We start from the raw sequence: 22,706 nt of genomic DNA, 5'->3' as shown, positions 1-22,706 counted from the left end.
AGAGAGAAGTTGCAATGAAGCTACAATGTCCAAACTCTAATGCTCAAACTTCTCCAAAATCGCTCTCCAAACTTGTAACATAACAATACTATAGCAACTAACATCTCTATCCAAATGAGAAGGAGAGGGCTCCTTATAAAGGAAATTGTGGAGAGGAATGCACCGTCAAGAGAAATGTGGAATAAATCCCTAAAAAGACAAGAGGAGAAAAGCCCACCACTTAGAGATATGTGCAAACAAAAGGAATCTTTCTAAGATTTTATTTCATTTTTTCATCAAAAAGAGAGCTTTAAGTGGGGATTTATTTATTTAATTAAAAGAGAGATTTTCTTTTACTTAAATAAGATAAGATTATAAAATTAAAAGGGAGATTTTAATTAAATAAAACTATTTAATTAAAGGAGAGATTTTATTTTAATTAAATACAATTGTTTTATTTATTTAAAAGGATGTTTTCTTTTAATTAAATAAGATAAGATTATTTTTTAAAAAGAAAGATTTTAATTAAACAAGATAAAACTATTTAATTAAAAGGGAGATTTTATTTTAATTAAATAATATTATTTTATTTATTTAAAATGATATTTTTAAAATTAAATAAGATAAGATTATTTAATAAAAAGAGAGATTTTAATTAAATAAGATAAAACTATTTAATTAAAAGAGAGATTTTCTTTTAATTAAATAATATTATTGATGAAATGATCAAACCTTAGGAAATATTAAAATAATGAAATTAATTGCAATTTGATGAAGGAAAATGATCTGAATTGATTCAATAAAATATTGTGATGCATTGATTCAAGAAATTGATAAATTGAAGAATCGGGGCCCATAGTCTAGGCGACCATTTTGGCATGCATACAACATCCACACATTTGACACCAAGATTTTAACGAGGAAATCCTGTAAAGGGAAAACCCACTTGGGACCGCAATCCCAAAATTTTCACTCTTCTGAAGTGAGCTCTGCTAGGAGCCAACCTTGTTAAAGGTTTACATATACATTGTTAATGTGACTTGGTTAGAGGATTTTAACAAAAAGATCATCTAGACCTTTATCACTCATTGATCCTATCTAAAGAGTGGTCTGCTCTAAAAGACTTGCATACATCACTAAATGATGTTATCATATAAGATTGCATAGACTTGTTAGGTCCACTCATGCTACGATGGTTATAAAGTAGCAATAGAAATGATATGTTGAGTATAGCACTACCTTTCTTGTTCAGATCTATATTCTTCCCTGGTCTCCTTCTAATCTCTTACTGGTTAATTCACATTTTCACTTTCCCCAATTCAGATTTGATCTTTCTTCTGCTCTGCTCAAATCACCTTGCTATGACATTTTTCTCAAACACTTTGCATTCACAGCAACGTCATCAGCAACCAAAAATTGTCTTGAACCTCACCTTCAATAGTAGTCTCAAGCTTCTAGATGCTTTCATTGATTGCCACTTAATCACAGTCATCAAGTATAAATTCATGCCATATATAATGAATCTAGTCACTCAAAAAATAAAATCATAAAACTTTGTGCTCGTCCTTATCCTTCTTTAATGCTCATCATTAGATCTTCCTTGTATTTTTACAATCGTAGATCTTGCAACAAACTTGGACTTTGGTCTTTGAGCATTTGAAACATTTGTAATTTCCATCATAAGTTGGCTTTAGATTCCAATTTTCCAAACTTGTTCTTCTGGTTGTTACTCGATGAACATAACATTTCACTCAGGCAATATATCACTAGGGTAACACTAGACTTGTTCGGATAGCACTAAACTTTAATTCAACCTCTCAATTGCTCAGTGACAATTATAGTCACTCAGTAAACATTGTATTTCTTCTTTCACCTAGTAACTCAGTGTAGCTTGTATAGCTCACTACATTAAAAGATTACATGATTGTAAAACAATCAAACCAACATTGCATTTATCAATGCCCAACTCATTTAAGTGACCATTGAATAGCATACATATCAATACTATAACTCATCAACATACTTTCTTCAAATCCTCTTCATCAATCAAACAATATGACACTCTATTGAATTAGCGTAATGTCGAATCAACTAAGACTTGACATCAATAACAACATAACAATTGATATGACTCTTTCACATACATGCATAACATTATCAATTAGGGCTAACAAAACATTCATGACTATGAATCTTACATGTTACACTCTTGTTATCATTAATGTGTTGTAAATGTTCTTGTAAAAGTGTTGTCATTGTACAGGCATCAACACCCTCTTATTGTTGTTTATTTCAAAAACATATACATGGCAATGGCAATATTAATAATAGCATTCATTAGTATTGTTGATACAAATTTTAATCATCACATTATAATATAATCACGGTCATAACATAGATTCACTTAACACATGGCCATATATTCCAATCCTAGTCCAAATTACCATGGGGCAAGTGGTCAATGATAGCTAATCAATAGAAATATATGTAACAACATGTCTCATTCGTCAATGGTAAAATTTCGAAGAGGTTTTTGTATAATAAGGATTTGATTAGTGTTGTAGCATTATCAATTATTGCATACTTTCATGTGTAATAAGCTCCTTTTTTTGTTATTGATGAATGTAAGTTGGTTTTCAATGATCATTAAACATATATGATTGCTTTGCATCATACATTAATCATTGTTTGATATTTTATAAATTTAATGGCTAAATATAACTCTATAACCTAACAAGGTGCCAATTTTGGAGACCCCAATACTTGGATACCTTCAAAATAACAAAATTAATTAGGATTAGTGCAAGGAAGTGATGTAGGAGTAGTGCATGATGTATATTATTGAAAGATTATATGTTTAAAGGTTCCAATTTATAATCCACCATTTATGAACCATGTTAAAATAAGACTACAAAGAGAAAAAATAAGTAATTAAAAACCTCATAAACACTAAAAAATTAGTTTGAGGTGCAAGAAAACTTGTAACATAAAATACCTCCAACTTAAATAATAATATGAGCATTGTTATTGATTAAGTGAAAACAAGTTTTGATGGGGCCCTGAAATCCATTACATCTAGATTTTGAAAGGGATTTGAAACCCTAAATAGGTGAAATGTTGCAAAAAGACATTCAACAATAGCACTGCAAAGGGATGGCCCAAAGCCACTAACAGACAATAGAAGAAAGATGGGAAAGTGAAATATCAATTGCACACAGAGGCCCAAAAGGGTAGACTAGGATCCTACAAGATCCACCAAATCATGAGAAAAAAGAGGGGGTTTTTAGAGTACTAAGATATTTTCTTATTAATTAAATAATTTTGATTTAATTATTAAAGTCACTATTATCTCTTGTCTACTTGCACGCAAACGCCTATCACAACTCCCAAGAATCACTTGCACACAAATGCATATCACAGAAAGAGTGGAGCAAAGCTTTGGAGGCTCAAATTCAGAGATTCATGATAGAGGAGACATTCTTGATGTGCAAAAAAGAGATTGCAATTGTATTGAATTAAAGAATCTTGCACATCTTTGTAACTTGTTGTACTCACATTACATTATAAAGTGTCGTTGGGGGTTTCATGTTGGCCATTTTTGCCATCTTCTTTTGTCAAGTGAGTGATCCTTCCACAATATTAGCCTCGTGATGTATCAATGATACATGTCTTCGTAGGTGTTTGCACTTCTTTTGCATTCTTGATGTTCCTAGTACTTCATTCTACAGGGTTTTATGCATTAAATTTTATTGTTCTTGTCTCACCTCTCAACATTATTGGGCCCAACTAGATAAAAAGGTTTTAAGCAATAACCCCAATCGGCTAAGAGAGAATAACATTGATTAAAAAGGATACATAATCCAAACTCCCATCATAGCTTTGTTCTGCCTCTATAAGAAGGGATCCCACCACAATAGGGAAAGTGGGAAGGAGGAAAATCCCCAAGACCACTTCTAAAACCACCTCAACTTCCAAGCATATGCATAAGGAGAAGGCATGTCCAACCCACCATCAATTTCACCCTCGCAACATATCACCACCTCAATATATATATATATATATATATATATATATATATATATATAAAAGAGTTGAGCATTGAAGAGACAACATTGAGAAACAACACCCTCAAACCAAAAAGCCTCCAAAAGTTGTTATTAATGCCAAAGGAGAAACTCCATCTCTATAGAATCTTTGAGGGGTAAAACAAGAGAAAACACGTAGTCCACCAAATGATCGATAAGAGGAAGCACTTAACTCTAGTAGGGGTAAACCCCCACAAACAAAAAATTCACTTAACCAAAAATAAGTAGCTAAGATATGCCCTTGAAAACTTTCAGCATCCACCTAGCAACCTGAAGGAAGACCAATAAATAGAAGAATCCACTTGTGAAATTGAGCAAAATGCTTCTACAATCTCAAAAAAACATGTCAAAGCTCAAATAAAAGGAAGAATGAAATAACCCATAACTTCCCACCAAGAAAACACCATAAAGCCCCCAAAACTAACAAACCCTATTGCAAAACACCCCTAAATGTTGTAGGTAGGGGCACAACCTAGGCGAACCAAACCTATAAGAAAAGATGGGACCAATAGGAATGACCCCCCACCACCTTGAGGACACACCAATGATGCCAAAGCAGGATCTCCCACTACATAAAAATGACCAAGACAAACACTCGCCCTCTGGTCAAAAGATTCCACTGGAAAATAACAACCAACACTCGTCAAACACAAGAGCACAACTAACCCCCAGTAGTTCACGATAGGACAAAGCAGACCAAGGAGGCGTAGGAGTAGAGAAGCCCATCCGTCCATCTAGCTCATCTTTGTCTGACTCCCCACTGTCATCGTTGGAACCTTCTACGCAAAAAACCCTAGCAACTCTCAACCTATCACTAATCATCTTGATGTTTTAAAATATGTTGTAGTATGCACTATATTAATATGAGCATTGTTGTAACATTCTACTATTAGAGGTTTTCCTTTATTAACCACCTTTTCTAAACCATAAATAATTAATCCAAGAACTCTTTCACAAATAATAAATGTTTCAAGTGTAAAATTATCTATATAGAAAACCTACATATTAAATACAATACAAGTTAAAAAATTAGTTAAAATTATGTGAAAGAAAAACATTTAAGTATCTCTCCTTTATATTTTTAGTAGTAAGTCACCCAAAAATATAAATTCATGTTATCTAATGATATTCATTTAGAAAAGAAAATAACCTTAGAATCCAATAAGATTTCATTTTTATTTATTGTACCATTTAAAAGTGGAGAAAATATGATTGAGCATTTGTTTGGATGACTATTGTCTAAAAAAACAAAATAGTTGCAAATCAAATGTTTTCTGATCGTCAAACTTGAGGAATACTTTAGTAACTGAAAAATAGAACTTTTCATTCTTACAATTCATGTGGTCCTTTTTTTGGATGAAAAGAAATGAAATACAGAAAAGGTGAACTTAGAAAAATCTCACCAAAATAATAAAAATTGATGGAGGTTCAAAAAATTTCATCTAGTTCTTTTGGTTAAGAACCAAGGACTAAAGGGCATTCATTTCACCAAATTCGATTGTGGCACAATCTTGGTATCATCCTTTTTAGATGTCCGGAGCCTTGCACTCAAGAAGACTTGAACCCTCGCACTTTGTAAGTCATTCAACTTCACTAATAGACCAAAGATCCTTTGACATTTCCCAAATTTTAAATTTAATAACAAAATATTTTTCGTCCCTCCTATAATGGCTTCCTACCCCTAGGCTAGGGCTTTTGCTCCACATGCTAGTGTTTCTCATCTTTCGATTGTAATTCTATCGTCAAGCAATGAGGGCCCTTTTCCCCCTCATCGCATCTGCAAGAGCTTTTGTTGTGGACAACACTCCTAATTCCTCAATGACGCTGGGTCCTACAAGGGTGGGGGGCTCAGCTATTAGTTCAAGAGATTCTTTCAGATGGAGTTTTGGACTCTGCGAAGGGATTATGATAGCAAATCACACTTCTCCTTCATCGCTTGGTGTTGGGATTCCTTTTTCCCTACCTGTAGGTTCAATTCCCATCCTTCTTATGAGACCGCGTGTTCGGTTGGCGACTCCCGCTGTGAAGTCTCTTACAAAGGCAATTTTGGTTGAATGCCAATTTGAAAAGGGTGTTATTCCCTCCCCTTCTAGTGTGGTTGTGACTTGAGGCATAAGTAACATTTTCGTACTTGCAGAAACGTAGCCTTCAAGTTGTCTTTGGAGGCCAAGAAGGATGTTGCTCACAATAGTACTATTTTAACTTTGCATGGTGTTATTTGTCCATTTTTAAAAGCTTTTGGCTAACTCTTCCTATGTTGCATGAATGGATCTCCCAAAATTGGGAGAAATCTTATCTGATATGGTTCACATTTTCTCTCTAACAAAATGATATTTCATTGTAAATTTTGAATTTTGATAATGTTGAAGATAGAACGAAAATCTTGCATGATCATCTTTAGTTGGGAAGATAAATTTATGTTGATTATTAAACCTTCACACCCTAATTTTAAGTCTTCCTCAAAAGTGTTTACTAAGATTTGGGTTAGACTCCCCAGGCTTCCCCTTTATATATTGATTGGCTCCCTTTTAGAGGAAGTGGGTGAGGCCTAGGAGATCTTTTTACGTTAGAAGATGAATCTTCTGATATTTTCCACTTGACTTATGCTTGCATTTTGTTGATCTAGATGTTTCCAAGGGCCTCCTTATTGATATCAGGATTAATTCTTCTATGTGTTGGATTCAACCACTTGATTATGACGGCATCCCTTTCAAATGTAGAAGATATTTCAAGACTAATCGTGTTTGTGTTGTGTATAAATTGGAGAAAACAAAAAAATTTGTTACATGGTGGAAGTGAGTCTCGTCTCAACACTATACTGTGTAATTACCCCTCTAATAATCAAATTTGATACTATAGTATAGTAGAAATTGTAAAAATTAATATTTGCGTCTAACAAATTAATTAGGAAATTATGGCAACCCTAAATGTACTAAATCAATGAATTGATTAAACAGAACATTAAAGGACCCTTTAATATTAGATTAACCAAACCTAAGAACAATTAAGAATGAAACCCAATTAATATATTAATATATAATATATAATTATATGTGTATATACCTAATAGATATTAATATGTATATTAGAATATTAAACGGTAATATTAAATATAAATATCCATATTAAAAATTTGAGAACACAAATACTAAATATGAGTAGCATTAAATTAATATAAATATACCATTATAATAAAGTTAACAAACACTTGAGTTAATAAAAGTCACGTCCACAAGGGGCACTTACATACACGAACACAATATATAAACAAGTTCATACAAAAAATTAAGTCAAACTCATTGATCCATGGTTCATGAGCATGGTTCACATGAAACCATTTATCATGTGAACGAATGGTCTACTTAGTACACATTCCATCTAGGTAGTGCACATTTCATAATTTGATTAGGTAATCCCTTCAATAACTAAATGTGAGAATTATTGAAGGAATTAAAAAAAGTATCTTCAAAGAATTAAAGATAGACCTAATTTTTATTTTTATTTTAAATCATATATAATGTTATAAAAATATGTATTTATTATTATTGTTGTTTGATCGATTGGTTTAGACTAATTTCTAAATTCTAAAGATAATTTTTTTTTTTTTTTTTTTTAAATAATTGATTTTTAGTTTTCCTCTTTTTTATCTATTAGATTTTTACTATAAGATTAAAAAATGGTAAGAATATAATATATTTCAAGAACATTATAACAGGTATAGCCTTTCAGCTAGATTTAAGTGAAAAATGGTCCAACTAACGTTTTTAAAGAATCTCATTAACATTGGAATATTAGTTTTCCATACAATATTTTTAACATAAAATTATAAATAGATTTAAAATATATATCATAATTAAGAAAGTGTTCATATATTTTTTAGAATTAATATTTATGATCATATAATATAATTATGTAGTAAATGTAATTATTATAAATTTAATAATATCATATTTTAATTTAATTTAATTACCTTTTGATATATATTTTTCAAATTTATTAATAAAAAATAGAAATAAATAATATCTTTAATTTCGAAAATGATCTAGTTTTATGAGCTTTGATTTTGTCGATATAATATCTATTGTAAATATCAACAAATATCTTTATGTAAATTTGTATATAAGTGACGATTCCAAGTTTTCTTTTTGGTTCTTTCCTGGTTGAGCTTTTTGAACCAGTTTTATTAACAAATATATTCAGTGGCTAGCCCACTTTTGCAAATAATAATAATAATAATCAATCTGAATAATGGATCACAGAGTGTGATCCGAAACGTTGATGCTAAAAAAACAAACACAATCAAATCCAGAAGCAAAAGTTAAAAAATAATAATAATAATAATAATAGAAAGCAATAGCTTATTACTTTTAGTATAATACATAATTGTATTATTTAATTTTATCAACTATAATATTATATTTTCACAATAAGCTTTTTCAAATTAATTAAAACTCTACATAAGAATATTTATCAAAATTGATACGCTATTGAATTTTATTATATAATAAATAAATAAACGACCTTTGAAATATGCATTTGTACCTACAATCATTTATAAGTCTCAAAACACACGAATCAATGTGAAAAATGACACCCAAATTTGTTATTGTTATTATTAATAAATATAATTTCTCTCCAATACGGAGTGAGTGTATTTTATGTTTTCTAAAGGAAAAAAATTATTATTTTCATTGCCTTTTCCAATATTAACCAATCAAAAGAGAAATAAATAACAATTTTAACAAGAATTCTAGTCAAACTTGAGTCCCTGCCTATTGTTTAAGAAAAAAACATCTAAATAATTCATTTAACCATGAGCACACTTGTTAGTATTGCTTAAGAAATATTAGTCGGGCACTATATCTCAAGGATGTTAATTATGAGCAAAGTCTAGTCAACAGAAGACAATTTCTTCTTGAAACAAGTTAGAGTATGAGAGTTAGACATCTAAGATAAATTAAAGAATATAATAGATTTGGAAAAAAAAAAAAAAAAATTTACAAATTGTTATAAGTATTTGATAATTTGAAAATAAAAGAGTATTTAAAATATAACTAGTAGTCGCAAGTTTTTGTACAACAGATGCACCTATAGCAGATGAGATTTAAGAGAAAAATGTAGAATAAAAATTAAATAATGTAAATATAAGGTTTTTAAAAATGACACTACAAAAATAAAAAAGTTGAAGACTAATGCATAGATACAATATTTAGGAAATTTGAATATTGCTTAAGAAATGTGTTAAATAATTTCAATATTTTACAATTAAATTCAATTTATCAAATATGAAAAAAAAATCCACCAAAAAAAATTATTACAAAAAATTAATAACAGAAATACAAAACAAAAAATATGAAAAATAGTGACATCTCTAACGAATATTCTATTGACTAAATAAATTATAGAAACTAAAAAAATAACATTTAAAGAAAAAGCTAAACAAATAAAAAATAATAATTTAAAGTAATTTAAAAACTAAAACCTAAATCAATTTAAAAAACTAAAAGTTTAATAAATAGAGATCACAACATAATCTAATGTGGAGATCACAAGTAATTAATTTTTAAATAAATAAGATTAAAAAAATAATAGTTAAAATTGGATATTTAAATTATAATCTTATATGAACAAATTAGATTATTACTAATTTTTAATTTAAATAACATAATATTTACTAAAATATTTTAAATAGATTAATAAATATTATTTATTTAAATTAAATTTATCAAATATTGAAATATTAATAAGAGAAATTAAAAATATATATGTCTAATAAATATTCTATTGACGAAATAAATTATAGAAACTAAAAAATAATATTTAAAGAAAAATTAAACTAATATAAAATAATTAAAATAATTTTAAAACTAAAATCTCAATCAATTTTAAAAATCAAAAGTTAACTGAATAGATCACAACATGAGCTAATATGAGATCACAACTAATAAATAAAAAAAGAAAAACAATAGTTAAAAGTGGAGATAACAACTAATAAATATCAAAACAAGAGTTAAAAGTGGAGGGAGATAAAAACTGGCCGATAAATAATTAACAGGAAGGATTTTCAATTTTTTGACCAAAGTCTTGCAAATTTTTCGTCAAAAATTTAATTTCTGGGAACAAAGTTCCCACAAATAGCCTATCGGCTAAAATATCACAATTTCTATTTAGAGTACTTAGATATGAAATATTTATGAACTTGTGTGCATCAATTTTTATGATTAAGATGTCATAGCACATGCATCGAATATAAACCAACATTTTGTTCTACGCCATCAAAGAGGCACTTAAATCACGTTGTTTGAGGAATTTTCCAAGGCGAAATTTGATGCAGGTTACACATCATTCTAACCCTAGAACGCTTCATTTAGGTTCCTCATCCTCCAAGATAAAATTTGGCTTATGATAGGGTGCATACTAATTGTAATTATGTCACAATTCACAGTTTCAAAGTTGATTTTGGCTTTATCCACTACCCAATTATAGTTTGTTAAGGTAATTTTTTAGTCTGACAATACAACACAAATTGAGAAATTGTACATTACATGTATTTCATAGTGTTGTGTTCGACACAGTGGCTTTTAACAGTGAGGTTTGGGCAGTCGCTGCTAGGGTTTGATGGGGCACAATGGTTTTTGTGTTTTCTAGCGTCGATGCTTTGATTTTCAAGGGCTTGTTTAATTGGCCCTAAAGCACTACAGTTGTTGGAGAAAAAATAATTTCATAAGTGTTTTCCATTACAAAGAAATTGTTGAACGAAGGGTGAATAAATCTTAGGGTTTTGCATCATAATATTGCAGTTGTTGCCAAAAGCAGTTTGTCTTATCTCAAGGTTTTACGACATTAATTGTTGAAGCAAGTTGGACAAGAGTCTTAGGGTTTTGAACATGATTGCAAATGTGAAGATGTGAAAACAATTAAGGGTTTGCAACATACAATTGAGACTGATCAGGGGCGAAGATTGATTGTATGTAAGCTATGGCGATGAAGTCTTGATTGAGATCACTTTCAATTAAAATTTCTCTCTCTTTTTTGCACCAAAAAATTAATTTAACCCTAGAAAAAATGCCAATGCCCAATCATAAATTAAAATTTTTTAGTTAAAAATTAACTAAAAAATAAACACAATTTTGAACTTTAGAAGTCTGTTAGTTTGGTTTGGACAACCGAGAACATTAGTTCATAGGCAGGGACTAACAATCATTAAAATAAAAAAATACACAAACTTTAATCAGAAGTTTTAATACTCTATTATGATTGATTGAATTGATTGAAAAATGGATTCAATGATTCCAATAGTTTTCTGCCAAAGGCAGGAACCAATAATCCTCAACATCGAATAGGAAGGGGGTGGAAAATGGAATAAAGGAGATCTGATATGTAAAACAGTTATAAGTAACGTGAAAAGGTCATTCCACATGGACATCCATCGAACAACAAAAATACATCTAAGGAATTCAAGAGTAATGAATACCAACTACAGTGCCATGTAAGGAAACAAAAAATGCAAAGGTGTCAGGTATAAAATATAATTCACGTGGATACATTCATCATGGTTTAATAATTAAAAAAAATCCATACTTGAATATAACCACTTGAAAATCCATGTAAGTCACACTCAGCATATAAAAGGAGTCAACATGCATAGTTGGAGGGATACACAGAGTTAGACCACACATACCGATAATAAGGTATGACAATTAGGAGATAATTTCCACAGCAAGTCAAATTGTGATATTGCTATCAAGATTTAACTGTGTGATTTTTTAGTCAAACTCATTGACCCATATTTCATGAGTAGTGATTCAACATGAATCCATCTCTCATGAGAATAAATGGAACACTTAGCACTCATTGGATCTAGGTGATGCTCACAAGGGTGAAGCACCGGGACTTCCCGAGAGGTCACCTATCCCAACACTACTCCAGCCTGAGCGCGCTTAACTACGGAGTTTTCTCCATGGTTAAACCCAAAGCTTGTAAAACTTCACCAAGTGTTGTGCCTTATGAACCATTCATTAGAAAGCCCCTTAAGCTCATCAATTGATAAGTAGGAGATAATTTCCATAGCAAGTCAAATTGTGATAGTGCTATCAGGATTTAACTGTGTGATTTTTGAGTCAAACTCATTGACCCATATTTCATGAGTAGTAATTCAACATGAATCCATCTCTCATGAGAATAAATGGAACACTTAGCACTCATTGGATCTAGGTGATGCTCACAGGGGTGAAGCATCGGGACTTCTCGAGAGGTCACCCATCCCAGTATTACTCCAACCTGAGTGTGCTTAACTACGGAGTTTTCTCCATGGTTAAACCCAAAGCTTGCAACCCCATTTGCAAAACCTTCACCAAGTGTTGTGCCTTATGAACCATTCATTAGAAAGCCCCTTAAGCTCATCACTTGATAAGTAGGAGATAATTTCCACAGCGAGTCAAATTGTGATATTGCTATCAAGATTTAACTGTGTGATTTTTGAGTCAAACTCATTGACCCATATTTCATGAGTAATGATTCAACATGAATCCATCTCTCATGAGAATAAATGGAACACTTAGCACTCATTGGATCTAGGTGATGCTCACAGGGGTGAAGCACTGGGACTTCCTGGGAGGTCACCCATCCCAGTACTCCAGCTTGAGCGCATTTAACTACGGAGGTATGACAATGTTAATGTTATTTAATATTTAAAGATATATTATTTAGAGGTATTATGATATTCAAAGGTGTTGTGGCATGTATAAAGTTATGAAATATTATAAATGTTATTGTTCATGAAATATAATTGTATTATTGTTACATGTATTTATATGATAGAATTATATTTATTCTAAATAATAGAAATTCATTCTATATATAATTTATATGTGAAGAATGATTGATTTTGAATTTTGTTGTATCAATCCAAGGGACTAACACCATGGAGATTAATGAGACTTCAAGCATGTAGCATGTGAGTTATTAAGATCTCCATTGTCTACCATGGTTGAGAATCAATGTGAACTCAAAGCATGGAGCACGTGAGATATTAAAGATCTCCATTGTTCGTCATGGCCGAGAATCAATATCCAAGCATGGAGCATGGAGATATTAAGATATCCATTGTCCATTATGGTCGATTATCAATGTGTTGAAATATTCTGATGTTGTCAACATATGCATATGTGTGTAGTCTGGGATAAAGGATGACCATCCAAGAACAATCCTAAGGGGTGTGCTCCTGGGAAGATGACAAAGTAGTTATAACCTAGGAGGCCCGACTTGGAGATGTCCTTAGGATTGGGGTTAAATTAGAGAGTAGATTAATATAGTTAGTTTTGTTTTAGATTAGGGTAAAAGCAGGTTTTGAAGGGGCCCCGAAACCCTTTACATCAAAAAGAAAGATAAACCATTAAGCACAACCAAGTTTTAAAAGGACCTAAAACCAGCTAAATAACTAAACCAAATTTTACAGGGACCTGAGACCAACAGATGTGACCAGAAAAAATAACCATAAAAACACTGGAACCTAGAAAGACAACAGACTGGAGGAAAGCAACCTAAAAAGCCTTCCAAACCAGTATCCAGCAAACCAGTAACGCAACCAGTTCACCAACACAAAAAAACCAATCAGCATAAGGGAACATAAGATTTTCCTTTTGATTTGAAGTTTCCCTTACGCGACCGAAGGGTCATATCTAAAGGGGGAGCAGAAGGCTTAGCCTTCTTCCTTTTAACCGCAATCCAACCATCCACAATCTTCGTTGCCTCAGCCACCCAAGCCTCAGAGGATAAAGACCCGTGGAACCCAGGGGACGCAGAAGCTGCAACAAACTCACTGTGAGAATCAGACGACATCTGGCCCCTAGGGGGATCATCCAAAACAAGGGAAGAGACCAAATCCTCAACCACCGGCTCGGAATGATCGCCATCCTCAGCCACAGAATCCACAGGAGCATCCAAGGAAAGATTCACCAAAGCAACCTCCTCAACCACCGGCTCAGAATGATCGCTAGCCTCAGCCTCAGAATTCGCAGGAGCTTCCAAGGATTGTTTCACCGTGTAGTGCTCAGAGGAGGCCCCTGACCACCAAGAAGGTGATCGCCTAGATTTGGATTTCCCAACAACACAACTAGAAACAATGTGACCCGTCAAGTGGCATTTCCTGCAACGAAAAGGAATACCCTCAAAATCCAACATTTGTGTCCAAGAACCCCTTGGGGAATCCAAACAAATCGCCTCAGGAAGGCCCTTAGAAACATCCAAGTCTACAAGGAAGTGTGCACAGGTCGAGTGGAGAATATTCGAAGTGTCAGCATCCACATATAAGAAATCCCCAATAGCATTCTATATAGTTAGTTTTGTTATTGTTGTGATTCTAACCATTATTTTGCAGGTATTACTTGTCCCAAACTAACCCTAATAGTGGGGACATTACATATTGTTAGGAACAAAAGTTTCTTCCAGATGATTGCTCAAGGTTTTCCTTATGTAGAGACTATTGTTGAGGGTCAATCTCCTCTTGGAAAAGCCGAGGAGGATGGTAGCTTTGCTAATACTTCTATTCTTGATTTGGTTGATGCCAATCCCTCTTTGGGTGTTTTTGTTCTCGTTCTTTTTGCTAAACTTTCCCAAGTTTTGTATCACGTTAGGAATTATGATAAATTATTTCTATTGTCCCTCATATGAGTGATGTTGTTCTCCAAGTTTCAATTGATAGATCTTTCATTGTCCTAGATCTTGGATATGATGTTTTTGTACGATCCAAATTAGTATCTCAAGTTTTCGCTAGTCCTATTATTTTTAGTTATAGTGTCCCTCCTACGTGACCATATGTTGATCTTATCTACCAACTTGTGGGTAATTATGTTCTGGACTCTATTGTTTATGAGTCTACAGCTACAAAGGTGGAAGAGGGTTGGATTATTGTTAAGAGTAAAAAATCAAAATTTACCTAGTTCTCCTTTGACATAACCCTTTGTTCTCATAAGGGGAAGTCTAAGGGTAAATCTTAATTATTTTTGGCAAGATTGGACAAGTCTCCCCTCTTGTCATTTTCCTGTATTGTTATTCATGACTATTCTTCTTCTTGCTTTGGAATAACTTCTCTTGGGGAGTGGGGGTGAGTTTTATTGTTGCTCCCCCCTTTGTCTTTGGCTTTGGCTTATCCTATTTGGTATCATTTCATGCAATATGTAGTCCTTAAGATTTTTAGCTTTGGGGTATTTGGTCTCCTCTTTGATGTAAGGGTATTGGGATCTTCAAAACCTATTTTTAGTTAATCAAAAATAAAATATTTTAAAAAAATTATGAATATTTTATAGAAACTTATATTTCTTAATGACAAACATAACCATCCCAAAACAAGGATCTCAATAGAATCATCAATGCCCTTTACATATTACCAAATTTATGTACTAATACTAACTAAGACTTCTAAACACTTAGGTAGCCACATATTTCAAATCAAACTAGATTGTACTCTCATAAAATTTTAAAAAGGTGAAAAATAAGCAACTTATATACTCCTTTATAATAAGTGCCTTCCAACATTCGTCTATACCAACTAATTCATTCTATATTAAAAATTTATATACACAAATGTATAAAGATACATAATAATCATTAAATTATTTATCCTAAAATAAAATAAATATCTTCCAATATAGTTCAAGAATTCTCTTCTTCAAATTGCTTTTTACAAGTTATTAGATCACAATTATCTCTCTTCTCATGGACTTCTTTCAAATATTTGCATTACCCCACTTGTAATGATGGCTTGATCCAAAAGATTGTCTCAAATAAAGTAAACACATATTTTACAAAAATCTTATTTCAATATATTTTCATAAAATCTTAACTACTCATGTTCTATTTTAATTTTACATTACATTTATTGAAAAGCTTAACAATCATTTGTATCAATTTTTTATAATATCTTAAAATTTCTATACACATGTCACTATGTTGTTTCCTAATTAATTAGATTTTAGATTGATCAACCAATATTAAGAGGAACGGGTAATTGTGAAAAATATTTTTCCTCAATTACTTTTTAAAATTAAAAACCTAAATACAATTTGATGTAGTGTTCATCTATATTCAAGAAAGAGCAAATAATCTAAGTGATAAATATTTTGTGAATCTTTCGTGCTCTTTCTTTTAAATAACTTGTTTTCTCAATATAAAAGTATATATCAAGTAATGGGCATAACAAAGATAATTCTAATTTAATGGTGACTGACAAGGCAATGTGGGAATTATCAAAGAATGAATGTATTAGATTCAATTTCAATAAAGTATTAAAGGGGAACTCAAGTCCCTCTCATACAGGTGTTATGGAAAGAGACTTCAAAGGTAATATTATCCCAATTGAAGCAAAGATATTGCAAGATAGGTTGCCCAATATGGCATAAGCCCAAACAACTTATGAGATAGCTATACTCGCAACAAAAATGGTGTCAAATAAGTTCATTTACAAGATGATTTGATGGTGATCATAAATGCATTAAAGCAAGGTAAAGTATTCATATGGAGTATTAATAAAATTATATTAGCCACATAAGTTATTATAATCTTTTCAAGATTTCAAAATCTCTTACACATTTATAGAAATAATGTGGTGGACAAGCTTTCCAAGTAGGCAATATCCTTAAATATTATTGACTCAAGGGTGTTCTAGGATCAATATGATGATCTAGTGTGGGATGGAATCTGGTTATGTATGTCGCCAACATGATAATCCTTATCAATGTTTAGAAAGTTGGGAGATGAACGTGACAAATTTCGTACAAACGTCATTTATTATAAGGTTTACATCCTTGAGTATTATTCCTTTTAAGGGGATTCAATGGACACTATTTTTTTCATTTCTCTTCTAAATTTTGGAGTTATGAGAATTGTAAGATTATTAGTATTATAATGTAGGCAAATGTTAGAGTCTTATCAATAAGGCAAGAGTTAGCTTTTTGGTCAAATGTTTTTTATTAAGTAAAACAAGTTTTAATGGGTGCCTAAAACTCATCAGTTTACAAAAGAAATAGACATTAAGTCCTGAACCAAAACAAACAACAAAGAAACAACGGGCAAAAGAAGGCCAAGAGAGCCATACAAAAATAGACAACCTCTAAAAGAGCAAGCGAGCAACATGTTTTGAAAGGACCCAAAACCTTATACAATACCGACCATCAAGATTTACATTTCGGTCTTGTCTTTTGAGAATGTAAAGATATATCAAACAAAGATTTGGACTTTTTTTTTTTTTTTTCCTTCTACTGATGTTTATCCATCCTCCACCCTCCAAGCCACCTTCTGCCAATCAGAGCATTCAACCCCACAACCAACCCCCAACACCCTCACTATAGGAGATAAAATAGCTAAAACAACACCAACACCAGTGTTCAGGACAACAACAAAAGAAGGGACAACAACACCATTTTGAACTAGAGCCACAAGAGGGACAACATTTGAAACAACAATTTCAATAGCAAATGAAGGATAAGATAAAATAAGATAAATTTACTAATGTCCAACAAGAGACCAACGAGGGTCTAAGGGACTGGAAACAATACAAAGGGCAAACACAACATTCTTGGTCACTGCCTTAGGGACAACATTTGAATCATCAGAGACAACAATAGAATCCTCTGCCAAAGAAAGATCATTCTAAGAAGAGTTATCCAACCCATCCACAACTATGGATACTTTATGAACTGTGTAGTGATCATCTTAAACCACCAACCACCAAGAAGGTGATTTCTTCGATCTAACCTTATCAGAGGAGCATCGCGTAGCGAGATGGCCAATCTACAAATTTCAAAATGGTAAAAGAAGAGGACTGAAAGGCATCTTCAAAATCCATAATATAATGTTTCTACTAATTTTGGATCTCAAATTCATGGAGTATGAATATTGGGTCAATGCAAATTGAATGTTTTTGGAATGGGCTTTTGAATTTGGTTATGAGGCTAAGGTGGGGTCAGAGAATGAGTAGACAAGGAGTGGGTGTTTAGCTAGGAGGCAATAATGTCCTATGTAGTACCAAGGAAAGGAATTCGAGATAACGAGGCGACTACCAAGTTATTTATGCAAGGGATAATGGCATTTAACCATATTTAATTTGGAGTACCTATGGCTCATTTGATGACTGCAGGTTGAAAACAAAAGTGGGGCGGGAATGTCTCCTATAATATCTGCAAGAAAGTGGTGTTGGCTAGGGTTAAGGTTAAGACCAATGTTTGAGCTATCTGATTTCTAGACAAATGGCCTTGAGCAAGTGAACACCGCAAAGAAGAGAAAGGCGTAAGCTTCTCAATGTTGAATGTCGTCTTTCTTACAAGTTTAATTATGTTGTATTAGTTTTTCCTATTTGAATATGAGTGTTTCTAAGGAAGTCTTAGCAATAATAATGGCTTTTGTAAGATTTGGGATGAATCTAGTTGTGCAACTAAACGGTTGTTATGTACAAAGATGGTAGACATGATACGAGATCAAAAGGTAGGAATTTTTGTGAGCAATTATACTTGAAAACAAGGGCAGTGTTGTCTTTTTAGTGATTTTGGGCTCTATTCTACAAATATCTAATATATTTATTATAGTTATAAATATATATATTTTCACCATATGTGTATATATGTGAAGTCCCTCAATCCCACCAAAGTTTTGGTACAACTTTTTCAAGGTTTGGACTTTATTAAATATCTTTTGAGCTATCTTTGTAGAGGGTTTTTGGTCCCTTCAAAACTTATTTTTGATTTAATCAAAAATATTATGCATTAAATGATATATATCTATTATTTCATAATATTATTTATACAAATTAATAAAATATAATAGTGGTAGGAAATAAATTATGGTTACATCAACTATTAAAGTGTTTGATTGCACTCCTTATTTATCTTAATCACTAACTAGAAAAATTGCATATTAATAAATTAATTTAGAAGGATAAAAAAACCACTTATAACAAAATATAATGGAGTGACAATAATGGCAATTCCTTTTAAGATCAAACCAAGGATACAACAAAGAATGTAGAATATATATCTCTCTATAAAGAGTAATTGTGCAATTTCGTTTATGGGTGTTATCCTTCATTCTTCCCACTATAAGTACCTACACAAAAGAAAAAAGTATAATGTTAAAGATAAATTTAAATAACATAAAAACCACACTAAAACAAAAGCCTATGTTTAAAAATAACCTCGAATTTTGTAGAGGTTTTATTATATTCATATTACGTTTGTACAAAAAAATCTTCAAAGGTTGTTCAACTTCCCATATTTAATATATCTTTGATATTTATATACATATATCAATTAATATATTTTAAAATAGTAGGCATATTGAAAGAAAATTTATATATATTAGAACTCTATAAAATAACATAAAGGTACATTTTTCAACTTATCACACCAATTTGGTGTTTAGCCCTCTTCTTAATCTAACGAGAAATTATTTTGAATATGGATATAAGCAAGCATTTAAAGAGTTCAAACCCTAGTATGACAAAGCATTTAACAAAGAAGACAAAAGTAACTCATACAATCAAACCAATGACAATAACAATTTCAATTGTGTTCAATCTCACACCCTTCACTCTAGTGTGATATTGGGATACAAATTTATTAAGATTATTTTTCCACCTTCATATAATGGTAGAAGATATCATCTTTTGACTCTTCAAATCTAAGAGTAGGGTAAAGTTCACTAGGAAATACCTATATATGTGCTTAATAGGAAACAAAAAATGATTGTTAGGTAGTATGCAAATGTCAAATGACCACCTCGTGTGTGGACTAATGTATATCACAAGCAAGAGGAGATAAAGGAAAGTCAAGAGCAAGATTCAAACTCACAATTAAACATATAGGATTCGACATCCTAGAAGGAATCATCATTTTGTGACGAATCATCAACTATAGAGTCAAAGGCATGAATAGTCAAGTGAATCTTCACAAGCATTCTTCGACCATGTCATTACATCCTTGTCTTTAGAGAGTGGGAAATCAACAACCAAGTGGCTAATGGTATAGCATCATTTACAATTGAAGGGGATATCCTCTTTCAAAGAGTAACTCATGTAATCAACAATGCATTCAACCATCAAGAAGTGACAGGTGGCCTCATACAAAGAATTTTACTAGAATTAGAAGGAAGATTCAAAAGGTAAACACATAAGTCTGACATTGAGATATTCAAAACAAGGGTTTGAAGGAGACAATCCAAGGCTTGAAGAAGAGACAATGCTCTCCCAACATCCATAACCTACCACAAAACACCAAATCTTGGTCCTATGGAGGGTCAAAAGACGTGATGAAGAAAATCCTAATACTAAAGGATGAGCTCAATCTTTCCTTTGATGAGAGGCTCTCAAGAAACCAATATTCATATGTGAAAAATGAGAATAGGATACACATTGTTAAATTTGCAAATCAAACCTTAATGTAGATTAAAAGCTTCATTGTCAAGCATGTATTATCCACAAACCACCACATGGAAAGATTGTACATATGGAATTTATCCCTTTGAATATGTAAATTTCCTACACCAAAAATAAATGTACAAGACTAGCACCCCTGCCCCACAAATTCAACAAGAGGGTGACTCAGAGAGCTAATCCTCATAGAAGGCAAGGACTTGGTACCATTCTCTATCCTAACTCTAATGCCACTATTAGAAACTAAAACTTCAATATGAGAAAAATAAAAAGTTGAGCCATCTCCAAGTGCAAATACTTGCAACATAAAAAACCCTAAGAATGGATTCCTCTACCAAATAAGGAAAAACACTCAAACTTTTATTTTGTTTCTAGATTTGCAAAGATTTTGCCCACTGGAGAATAATACAGTTTAGATGGGTTTTTGGAGACTATGGGTGATCCTCTTGGGGCTTTTCCAGAGATAAGATGATGGAGGGTAAATTGTTGTTTGCCTTCACACTCTTGCAAGGTAATTTTGGACTTACTTGTGTATTCATTTGAAATGAGCCCTTTCTCATTGGTATATTTTTCTTTTGAATCACATTCTTGAAACCAATTCTAATTTCAATTGAGGAAGAGGAATTACATTGAGGGAATGAACATACTAAACTAAACACCACTTTCCAATGCGTACAAATGTACCCAAACAACCCACTCTTTAGGGCATTGCAACAACACTGCCAAAGGTTGGTTTTAGCATGATTTGATTTTGTAAGTTTATGTACTTTTCAAATTATCATAATAATCAAATTAAATTTGTGAGAAAAATGAATAGATGTTCTCAACCAAGAACATATTAGGTGATGTAGATTATGAATACCTCCTATACATTTGGAATTTAATTATAACATGTTTATCCTTTTGTTAATGTTATTGTGTTTATGTCTTGCATAAAACCCTCTTAGTGCATTTAATATTCTTGTTATATTAGCATGAAACAAGTTAGCAATGATATGTTTGAACAACCAACCTCGTCTGGTCTCCTAGAATCTCATAATGGCATACCATTTTTTTAATTAACTATTGTGGACAAAATTTTGACTCCGACTTAAGATTTTTTACGTTGTTCTCTTCAAAAATGGGTTTGGTTGACTCCAAGGCTTCAACAAAACTTTTGACGAGGACCACGTCGATGACATATCATCCTCATTAAAATACGATGCTTGCTAGCATCAAAAAATCAAACCTTTTGGCACCACATTTTCCAAGCATTTGACCTCTTTTTCAACACCACAATTCATCAAAATTTAGACACTCAAGTTTACTGTCAAAATTTCAACCAAAATTTTGCAACAAGGGTGTTCATAGAAAAATTGACCAATGTGCATAGAAAAATTGAACAACTGGCATCAAAAAATAAATACAATTTTACTATTGGTTTTTACGACCTTGGGGATCTCTTCTTGGATTACGTGTGGTCCTATCTTTGTCCCTGCATATTTTTTTAGCTTGATTGTAAGGTTGTTAATTTCTCGTTTGGGGTGGGACAAATATTGTGTAATAAATTGCCTAGTAGGCCAACTTGTGGTCTTGTTGGCTTATAGTTGAGATCTAGGATTAGAATAGGTAGGATGAAGTTAGATAGAAGGAAGATAATAAGATTTTGGATTTGTAAGCTCAACCTACTAAGATAGAAGATTGTAATTTGAATGTTTATGGTTGCAACCATGTATGCAGGCCTTATTCTTGACATTTTGAAACAATATTGTCTCATCTTATCAACATTGGAATCAATAAAATTTCTTGCGATTTCTTCAATATTGATGGCTTTTGTATGTAACTCTAATGAGGATAGCTTGGGAGTGTCTCTTTGGACCCTCTTGGCTTTGCGTCAAATCCGAACTAGGTCATTGGACTCATGCCATTGCTTATGAGGACTACTCTTTTCTACCAAGCTTGCAACTCTAATGGATAATGAGTTGCAAACTGCGAGGTACCGAAGGTCCAAGACTTAAATAGAAAAATAAGGCTACCATTGACTTGGGTACAAAAGAGAAGGTTAGTCAGGATGCCCTACTCAAGCTTTTGGCTTCTTCTAATATAGCTGTGTCTCTAAGTTGCAAGGATCCCCCCACCCCTGTAGATTATTGCTACAATAGTACGTGTGTTATAAGATGGAGAAATCCCCAGCTCTTTGGATGTGGTCATACCACTAGCGCTTGCTTCCTTCAATGCTTCAA

General features: G+C 32.1%; 1 protein-coding gene across 1 annotated transcript in view; it reads right to left on the bottom strand.

The window, feature by feature from the left end:
* Window positions 1-18,956: 18,956 nt before the first annotated feature.
* LOC149558157 (kinetochore protein SPC25 homolog) overlaps window positions 18,957-22,706 on the bottom strand; it is a 97,641-nt gene continuing 93,891 nt past the window's right edge. Inside the window, exon 7 of the mRNA XM_089832519.1 lies at window positions 18,957-19,160. Within this exon, the coding sequence (XP_089688645.1) occupies window positions 19,132-19,160 (29 nt within the window). The 3' untranslated portion in view covers window positions 18,957-19,131. The remainder of the gene's footprint in view (window positions 19,161-22,706) is intronic.

Source organism: Cupressus sempervirens, chromosome 5 (genome assembly GCF_028749045.1).
Source record: "Cupressus sempervirens isolate cs-2001-9-10 chromosome 5, ASM2874904v1, whole genome shotgun sequence".
NCBI lineage: Eukaryota > Viridiplantae > Streptophyta > Pinopsida > Cupressales > Cupressaceae > Cupressus > Cupressus sempervirens.
Note: the sequence above shows the minus strand (reverse complement) of the source record. Positions and strands in the feature narration are given on the sequence as shown.